The following is a 10,720-nucleotide window of genomic DNA, read 5'->3' on the forward strand; positions in this document are numbered from 1 at the left end:
TAAGCTTGCTGGGAGCTCTGTGGACGTAGAATTATGCAGTGATCATTGAGAATGTTAACACAAATGTATCGTCATAGTCGGCATATGGCCTCTGTGGCATAATGTAAACAGGCAATTTGTGTAATTAAAGTGAAAAATGCCAAAGATTTTAAAACAATATAAAAAATAAAATAAAAAACTAACAAAATCATCATCTTTCACTTAAATGTAACACTATACTTTATCAACATAACATCATAATGCATGTTGATGAATAGAGGGATGACCATATGTATAGACAGATAAGATAGACAGACAGGCAGACAGACAGATGATAGATAGATAGATAGATAGATAGATAGATAGATAGATAGATAGATAGATAGATAGATAGATAGATAGATAAGATAGATAGATAGATAGATAGATAGATAGATAGATAGATAGATAGATAGATAGATAGATAGATAGATAGATAGATTGTATAAGTAGTCACATTAAAAAGTCTAAGCAAATAAATAAAACGATATCAAGTCCCATTCACATTACAGTAAATAAATTAAATGAAACAAGACAAATTGAGCTTACTTTGAATAGATCAGTGTGATGACCAAAGGCCCAGGTCGATATAACACAAATATCTAGTCATTTTTAGGTCTCTGTTCTTCCACTCCACACAGACAACATCAAAAACCATAAATTATGTCCCAATATCCTAAATGTGTCAGATAAACACTCGTACTTCAGTCAAGCGCGACTAAGCTAACAGCAGTTACATTCCAAGCCCGCAGTGGTGATTTATTTTCTGTAGGAAAACTGTATGTGTCTGAGTCATTTGGTAGTCCTTTTCGTGAGGTAAAACTGCCATGCTAACCTCCTAACCCACTTTAGATCTAAGTGAAGAAATCGACTGAAACCACTGACTGACAATTATGAGATCATGTGCATTTAAAATTGACGCTGTGGAAAACAAATAACGAAGGCTAATTTCAAATACCTTGCAGTACTCAACATGTGCATCTCAAACAGAGACTCGAATAGACTTTCTCTTGTTGCATATGATTCATGTTCTTTTATGGATACATTTTGCTTTGTTAATTAGGAACACATGGCACGAATTCAGTCCTTAGCAACTATTGCTTTATATAGCCTCAAGTCCAACAAATGTAAATCTCAATAGAACGTGTTCCTCTTATTCTGCTATTTCCCGAGAAATAGAGGGAAACAATCTTCAGGGATTTTGATCTCATTACTGCTGAACATGAAAGTGTTTTAAGTTTCAGCTCAATGCAATGGTCAACACTTTAGTCGAAGAATTATATAAGAAAACAAGGGCGCACTTGCCTTTGTTGTCATATTTAGGTAATTTCAGGCCTACTGACTTTGATTTAAAAATCGACAGAACATTATATCGCCACACATTTATAGCCTAGCTAGTCTTGTGAAAATGTCTGGTTTCTAGCAACAAAACCTCTCTTCTTGTCTTCCATAAAATAAGCAGAATTCCCCTGTGCATAGCATTTTTTTTCTAATAGCCTAAACTGACCATATTTAATTCAAAGAACGCGCAATTACACATAGGCCTAGTCACAAAAAATATATGGTCTCGCCTGCATTTGACTTTTTTTTCTGATGGAAATTCTTTTTACATCGCTAATATAGACTACATGGTGGGAAAGGCGATGCAAAAATAAAACACATATGATCGTTAACTTCATCATCAAGCTAATTGCCCCTCCAAAGAACATGATGAAATGAACACTATATGAATATTCCCCATCGAACATATGTATTTCTAATAAAAATGCACCAGAGTAGTTTATTTTGTCAATGTGGCTTCTTGGAAGTCCTTTTGAATCCATCTCACTTGCTGAACCACAAATCGCTTATAAGGGCGCTATAAGCGAACAAATTATTTAAATAAAACATGTCAGCGCCAGTATTATTTATGGGGTTCATTGAAAAACGGTCTGAATCACGAATAATTTGTAGCCAAACCCGCTCTTTATTTTTGTGATTATATCATGCTCTTTTTATGGGAAACAACGTATAACAAACTTGCTTGATTACAAAGATTAGCGCTCGATAAAAAATTCAGCGACATTGGGGTCAGCGAAAGTTCTTGTCACAGTTCTTGTCACAAAAACACGCCTCCTTCCCACCGTAAACATCACACGTGAAAGGTATTTGCGTGCACAAGGACAATCGCGTCTGAGCATCAAGTGATTTCCTTTCGTGGTTCTAAGCAATCATATGAGGCTGCACATGAATTTCTCTCTATTCTCTAATCTTCTCTCTCTATTTCTCTCGGTACAATACATCACATTTAGTGCTCCTATCGACCGGCTTACATGCGGCATATACATATCTTAGATTGATCACACATATAACTGCTGCTGCGTTCCTAGTGAAAACATATGTCCTAACACAGATACGTTCGCGATCACCTCAAAGTAATAATAGTCTGCGAGTTTAGATGGATTTGTTTTCTTTTCCCCTCCACTTCGTTTCTTAAAACGGTGGTGATAGAAGAAGAAGCTCTCATTGCCTTATTAGAGGGACGGTATTCTGTATTTCTTCTCTTTGAGCAAGCCTTTCAGTTCAGCCTGGGAAAAATATTAAACATTAATGCGCTGAAACAGGCATAGATCTTTGAACCAGTCGGTAGCAACGTCACAGAAATCTAATTCTGCGCACGATATGGGGACTCCAGATAATATATAAAACGCACGTGCTCACCAAAACGCACACAGAATAAATATAGCCTACCTCCAAAGGTAACCAAATGCTTGCATTTGTAACATCTGTGTTATTCTGCTCATAGATGTTTTTTTTTTACAGTATTTCAAAACTATTCTTGACGGGCATGACATTTTGTGTCAACATACAGGTCAGCCCAACAAAAATGAAACAAACCTATGTGTTAGCAAACAGAAATATACATAATGTAAAAGCACATCCCAAATACCCGCCATTAGAACAGCTCATTAATAGCATGAAGAACATTGAATTTGCTGAGAGCGAGACAATGTTGCCTATTTCCTTTTTAATAGTATAGTCACCATCACACAACTTCACGCGAACCTTCTGCACAGGCATATCATGGATTGAGCAAAAATGAAAGGCAACATCCAATAAAAAAAGAAATAGCGAAAATATCAAGACGAAACAAACTAAATGTATTTGAAAACGATATATTAAAAGTGCTTTTGATTTTTCATGTCTTTTATCTCTGACTGATGATTGACTCAACACACACTCGCACACACATACGACCAAGAAAAAGTTTCACCGGTGTCCTCTCCTTAAAATGTCCATGAGGTCAGATTTGCCGAAGTTGCATGTCCATAGCATCAAGTGGGGGAAGGTTCAACCATCAGTGAAATTGTCATTGCGATTAGACAGTGTCTTATTTGTCTAATGTTTTTCTTTATTTTTAAATTCTCACTTCAATTTTAATTCTTGGAGAACATATCTTCAACAACATATATCGCACTCATTATAAGAAGCAAAGGGTTATATGAAAAATCATTAGTATAGAATCACAGAAGAAAACTGGTTTAGAACCAGAAAAAATACAAAACAGAGATACATAGACACAGGACATTTCTTATAATTGCTTGGAAATTTCTTTCCCGCTAAATCTCGCTCATTTACTGCGCATATGATGTTCTTCATTTTATTTGTACGTATTTTGTTCTTTACAAAAAAGAAAAGAAAAAAAAGAAACAAAAGAAAATCAAAATAAAGACTAGTATTTTACAAAATGGAGAGTGTTCTTGATGACGGCGATGGATTTACACGGGAGTACGTCCAGTTCTTTAATCTTTGTACATTACATATTCCATTTCGGTCCCAGAAGACAAAAAAGAGTGTCTTCCTAAGTGGTCAGAAATTAGGTCCTATATATATAGTCTTCTTGAAAGGGCTTGCAGAATTTTGGTCCTTTAGTCGTTTTGTTTCACTCGCTCATTCGGATCATTGAATGGACATGTAGGGCCAGTTGAAGCTGCTCCCGGATAATAACATATCCCTGATGAGGGTTTCAATGGGAGTTTTACCTACCAAGCGAACGAAGAACAGCTGTTCAATTACAGACGAGGAGACAGTGCGGAGAGAAGGCAGTCGCAGTAAAAGCTTGCCAAAGCGGCTGGGCTGGTTCGGGTACTGGCTCCTCACGTACTCCTCCAGGGCGCACTGAGACTTCTCCTGCAGGCTCTCGATGTGTGCAGCATCTGACAGGCCGCAAGCGTCTGAGTAGACAAAACACAGCACAGAAAAGAGGCCCAGGTTATCATTCAGCATCAGCATTACGTGTTGTTGACAAAGTGAGATGAACAAACACGAGCCCAACATCATGCATCACGCAGCGTATGAGGCTGCCTGCAATATAAATAAACAATACGTCTGTGCAATCCCTCAAGAGTAACAGAACATACTCCCTGCGTTGTAGGGGACACACCGCATGCACGCTCACAAATCAGACTAAACAAAGAGTAGGCTACGCAGGGACAAGGGTGCATTGCAAGCTGGACTGAAAAGGATGGAGGCGTTTGTGCCTTGTGTCAAATATGGAAATATCCAGCTTCATATCTGACAGAGAATTGGGCATGGTAATAACCAAATTATGACCTAATTGCTCTCCAGATGCTACCAAGTCATTCTCGCCCGATTCCCAGTACCAGAAGTTGCCTCTGCTGTGAGTCTGAACGAGGTGGCAAGGCCGCTGTAAGCAATCACGTTTATTACCGTGGACTTGCTTAAGGACAAAATCGCCTAAATTTCAGAGAAATATATGTATTTTACAAGAAACTCTTCTACTTTAGTGCATGTCAATTAATGCCATTACTTCAAAACAGGTTTGCAAATACCACATGAACGCCAATGCAGTTAACATATAGGCTAGCTCAACCACTGGAGCTGCCAGCATCAGTTCAGCCAAACGTCCTCTCTCATGAACACCATCGTCAGGTCAATACGCATTCTATCAGTATTCTAATATGGCGGCTGTGTTGAAGATATTCAAAATAAGAGTTTACGTTTTCTCCGGTTTAAGTCTTAAAGTGTTAGGGCGTGGTGTAGCCTACAGCATGTCTCGGAGACTGATCTTAATTGCACTGGACTAGAACACACTGCGGTCAAATACAATAACCTTCTGAACTTCTGAACTGAGCTAAGTCCTTGCTAAATAAAATCTCTCAGTAATGTGACCTCATGGGCCACTTTCCGCTGCAGCCAGCATGTGCAGAAAGCACTGCTATAAAAATAGAGAGAATTCAGCAAATCACAGCGTAATGTGCTTCGTATGTGTAAGAATTTGTTTGTTAGTTTACTTAACTATTTACACTTATTCAGAAAGAACCCGAGAAGAGACAAAACCAATGGGCGCATTATTAATTATTAATCCATCACGTGAAACATATAGACCGTATGTCCAAAACTTTACGCAGCACTTCGGACTGGCAGCGAATCAAAAGATATAGTTATTATTGAAAGACACTGCGGATCTTACGGATTAGGAAATCCTTTCATCAAGTTGATGATTCGCTACCCATACCAAACCCTAAATATATGACTGCTTTGTAAGCAATTCATTGTTAAGTATGGCAAGGATGGTAGCCTACCGTGTGAGACTGACGTCATTGAGAAACAAATACAATGTTACATTTCGGTGGTATAGATTAGATGTCCAGAACATTAATTATGTTTTACCATTAAAGATTTGGCATGCCATACACATTTAACAGTAACGCATATTTCTGAAAATTAAGGCAAAAAACAAGGTGGGCAACCGACCGTGGCCTACTTTAACTTGAACGCCTCTATTAATTAAACCTTAAGGCAAAAAAAAAGAAAAAAAAAAGATGATCAGTAAGGATCAGGATCAGTAAGCTTTGCTAGTCTTTTTTCACAGATGTTTTCATAATTGTAATATATATATATATATATATATATATATATATATATATATATATATATATATATATATATATATATATATATACACATACATACATATATATAATATATATATATATATATATATATATGTGTGTGTGTGTGTGTGTGTGTGTGTGTGTGTGGCTTGCACCTTTGCCCTAAACTCAAGAGACGTTTGAAGGGATAGTGGTATTGTAGTAGCCTAATAGTTGGTATTGGCTACTTCATTTAGTCAAAACGTTAGGTATATAATTCCATTTGCTAAAATAAATATAGTTAATATTAATTATAAAATTAATTTACATAATAGCCTACGAAGATCAAATCATAATTAAGACAAAATACATAGTGTAAAACTATTTAAAAACAACAGTTCGCTTAAACCTTATTAACAGCGTTATAAATTTTGTTATCGTCTGTTGCCTAGAGAAATACTAATATTATAAACATCAATTATAATGCTATAGAAGTGTGAGGGTAATTTGGTGTCGATCAATGTTCTGTTCAAATTGTAATAGCTAAGCTCATTTTCAACTATTTGGCAAAATAACCACTCAGTAAATAGACAGACACCAGTCTAATGGATATATCTGCGCATTCATATAACATATCCTTAAAAAATATCACCCGAGCTTAAAATCAATTATTAATAATAAGGGCCTCAGTAGTCAGCTTTTCTCAACTGAGAGGGCCCCAGATGTGTATTTGTGTATGCACACTGTGGCCTCATGTACAGTTGTGAACCAAAGTGATTGAGCAGATATAGGAAAGATGTTCTTGAGTTTACAAATATTGGCCTAAATATTTTACATCACGTAAAATTAATGTGAAATGCATATTCAAGTTGATATATTGAATTTTATGCTTTGTATATTTGTCAACCTCCACAAATATCGCAAAATATACTTTAGATATAATAGCATCCGTGCTAAGCACAATAATATGCAACATTTTGCATTACATTAAATCTTAAATATTTGTGAATGGCTTTGAATCGATCACATTTGAATTAACACTCCATAACTTGTGCGCTAAAGAGATTTTACAGTACAAAGTCAGCTCGAGACCCACTAGCGAACTATAGTGTCGATGCCGAAGCTTATCCGCCCCGTATTGCATTGCCCCCTTATGTCTGTGAGTAGGCCTCGTCTCACACACTCACCTGATGTGAAGAGCACTATTGCCTTAATGCAGCTGTATTCTGCAGAATCGACGTGCAGTGCTTTGAGCTTCTCGACCTGCTCCTGGAAGATACGAATGTGATCCATGAAGGCCACGACGCGGTCCGCCGACATAGGCGAGGCGTGCAGGCCGGCGGCGGCGAGCAGTGGGGCCACATGTAGGGGCATGGAGCATTGAGCCGCGTTTAGCACAAATAACTCGCTCCATGTCAGTCTGAGCAGGGACACCTGGTCGGTGATCTGCAGGTCGGGAAAGAAAGGGATGTTCCTTGCCCATTCCACAGCACTGAAGAGCAGGCGAGCTGCAAGCTCACAGATGTTCTCGATCCCCATAATATTATTGGGCTGCATGCACTGGCTGCCATAGCGAGAAGTAGGATAAGGCTCGGCCCGAAGTAGTAACGAGATGTATCCGGAGAGATAGCAATGACCGTTCAGAGGATCCCCGTTCGTTAGCGCGTACTGGCCCGGGTTCGGTTGGGTTGGAGGCATTCTTCCTCGCTGAACCGCTGACAAAAAGAAAGAAAGGGAGAGGAAATGTACATCCAGAACTGAGAAACATACTTTATGTGGAAGCTTTAGTTCGAGTTCATGATTACTCTAGACTACTGTTTACATCTACGACAATTCAACTAAATAAGAAACTGTTTAAGGCATTGCGCTTCGAAGAAAAACAATTTCACATGGTCTTTGAAGCCCCACTAACCTCATCGGTTATTAGGTGGTAAGGTTTACCTTTGTTTATGGACTTCAACAGCTAATATGAAGACATACAAACACTCTAGCTCTTTCTCTCTCGCTCTCATTTTTGTGTCTTCACACACACACACACACACACACACACACACACGCACACACACATGTTTTTTATTTTGTTTTTATTTCATTTTTTGGATGTGCATGTAGTAAACATTATAGTGGACGAGGACCGGGCTTAAATCTCTACTATTCAGTAGAACTAGTTCAAAGCCACCAGCCTCTTTCTTGTTACAAATGCTACACTCTAATACTATGTTGACATATGCGTGTAATATAGCCCTACTTATGCATAGATTTGTGTAGTAGTAAGTTAACAGTTAATTTAGCGATCAGGATAGTAACTCTAGAACAGAAAAAAATGTTATCCACAATCGAGCAGGAAGACTGTTTATATTATTGATTTCAAACAGAAAAGCATATATATATATATATATATATATATATACATATATATATATAAGCATATTATTATGTTGAACTAATTATTATTTTAAAACAATATAGGGTGTATAAATATCAGTTTTGTCCTAGTCAGTAATTAAGGGTAGACTGTAAGTTTCAAAGGCCATTGTTCGCATACAGCTTACAGGCTGTGTGGGGACAGACAGGCCTCTAAACGTTTACTCTAGGCTACGGCGTAAAAACAGATCCACACATCCTACTTTCAGAGGTAAAACCACAGCATATTATTTCTTTTAGCTATTACAATATGAGGTTAGTGAGTGTAGTAGGCTTTTCGGCAGTCTTGTGCCGTCTTCCAGCACGCAAGCGCGCGCATAGAATACACACACACACACACTTCACCTCTCTCTTTCTCTCTTTTACACACATACAGTGTTCATGGGTGACTTTAATATCTCATGTTGAAATGAGTGCATATGATGCTTATCTGTCTATGCAAACAAAATTACTTTTTAAAGATGCATGCTGATCCTGCCTATGGTCGCGGATTTACTACTGCTTGTACGCGCCCTCTGACTCTCTTCAGCAAGCAATCAAAGCTAAATTTATTTCGCGTTTGTATGTGTATAGTGCGAGCTTTATGTAACATGTCTCTGAACAATAAACCTGTGTGTAGCAAGAGTGTGTCGTGTTCAGAAAAATATATTCACCTTCCCGCCGCATGCCCACTTTTAAACATTTCTTCAGCCGACAATATTGGCACTGATTACGATGGTGCTGGTCAATAGGACAGTTCCTGTTGGCTCGACATGTATACGTTAAGTTCCTTCGGACACTCCTCTTGAAGAAACTTTTGCATCCTTCGCAGGTGAATTGACCATAGTGCTTGCCGCTCGATTTGTCCCCGCAAACAACACATTCTATATGCTGCTGACTCTGTCCAGAATTCTGGCTGCCCTTGTCGCCAGCCGTCCCTGGTGTGGACGGGGGTCCTGGCTGACTGGGGGTCTGCGGAGTGTGTGGTGCCGCTGACGCCGCCTGCTGTTGCTCCCTCGCCGGCTGAGCTGCTGGATTGGGGCCGCTCGGAGGTCCTCCGGCCACGTCTTCCTGCGGATCTCGCCAGACGCTAACTACCATTGCCATATCTCGGGCCCGAAAAGTGCTTTCAAGCGAACTGGTCGCTCGGATATCGGAGCAGGGAAAAGGGAAGTCTTGGACGAACGGCAGCGCGAATTCAAATCGGAGCACTCAATCTCACAGGAAAAAAAGTAGAAGCAGAAAAAGATCAATAAATTCAAAATACCGGACTCGATAGAAAGGCACCCGATCAGGATATGCAATTGTCGGGAGGCCAGTTCCAAGGTAAATTGCAGTCAGCCATTCGGGAACCCAATCGCGTAGAGAGAAAGCGATCCCAGACGTAATAAAAAAAAATCGTGTTTCTTAAAAAAATACTGCAATAAAAAATCTTCACGTTGAAGCAAAAATAATAGCTTTCTGGTGGACCGGAGATCCAAAGTGCTGTGCAAAATAAATTCCCCTCTTTTTTCTTCCTTGCTCCTCTCTCCGTCTTCGCGGTTGGAGAGGAGGAAACACTGAAGAACGGATTTCTCTATCTATGTTCATGAATAAAGCTCATCTGGTCCAGCAAAAGAAAAAAAAAAAACATACTCGCCCGAGTGTCTATGTAGTTTCACCTCTCCAGTAGGAACAGAGCAAGGATAAAAAAAGAAAAAACTAAAAACTAATGGAATATGTAAGAAGCAGAGACCCAAAAAGAATGCGTTTTAACGGGAGTACCAGCGGAGCAATGTTTCCGAAACGGAGATCTGCGCGAATGTCTGTATATAGTGAACTTTGACACTACTATTGAAACTGACACGTTTCTATGGAGATCGCTGCGCCTTATATGGTGCTCGTGTCAAGGAGCCAAGAGAGGGGCTGCTGGCAACTGATAATCAAAGGCGACTGACTGGTCAGAACCCTGCATCGAGGGGGGAGAGAGAAAATGGGAGGCTAAGGTTAGCCAAGCCTCCTTCACTCCATTGGTTAGAGTCCTCGCTCCTCGCTACCTACGACTGAGGGCTCTGACAAGCACAATTTACATTGCGCTCGCCCCTGCGCTGCTATTTACTTTGAAACCCGATTAGAATGGACCGTCTATTGTCACAAAAAGAGGAAGAAACCCCAGAAAGAAGCGGAGGAAAACGGGATGAAAGCAATGAGCGAACTATACGCGCACGTGAAATATAAACAAATGCGCGTGAAGCGGAAGGACTGGTGCGAGCCACACAAAGTTGAAAGTGTTTTGTTCGAAGCTGTAGTCTTAATTACAAAAATACCCATTTCAACGACTAGATTTGAACCGTGAAGGATCCATTAACATTTTACGTCATTTGACAGAGCAATACCAGCTCGAAATTGCGAATCAATGCATAAACCATTTCTTCAGATGTCAC

The 10,720-nt window shown here is 39.3% G+C and overlaps 1 protein-coding gene across 1 annotated transcript; it reads right to left on the minus strand.

Moving 5' to 3' along the window:
* Positions 1–1,967: 1,967 nt before the first annotated feature.
* On the minus strand, positions 1,968–10,231 carry LOC306871576 (nuclear receptor subfamily 2 group F member 1-A). Its single transcript, XM_079419627.1, has 3 exons — positions 8,972–10,231; positions 7,082–7,609; positions 1,968–4,232 (listed from the first exon to the last, which is right to left on the minus strand). Exons 1-3 carry the CDS (start codon positions 9,402–9,404, stop codon positions 3,958–3,960), a joined length of 1,236 nt encoding a protein of 411 aa, XP_079275753.1. The 5' UTR covers positions 9,405–10,231; the 3' UTR covers positions 1,968–3,957.
* Between the last annotated feature and the right edge of the window lie 489 nt (positions 10,232–10,720).

The sequence above is a fragment of the Barbus barbus genome (genome assembly GCF_936440315.1).
Source record: "Barbus barbus genome assembly, chromosome: 6".
Classification (NCBI taxonomy): Eukaryota; Metazoa; Chordata; class Actinopteri; order Cypriniformes; family Cyprinidae; genus Barbus; species Barbus barbus.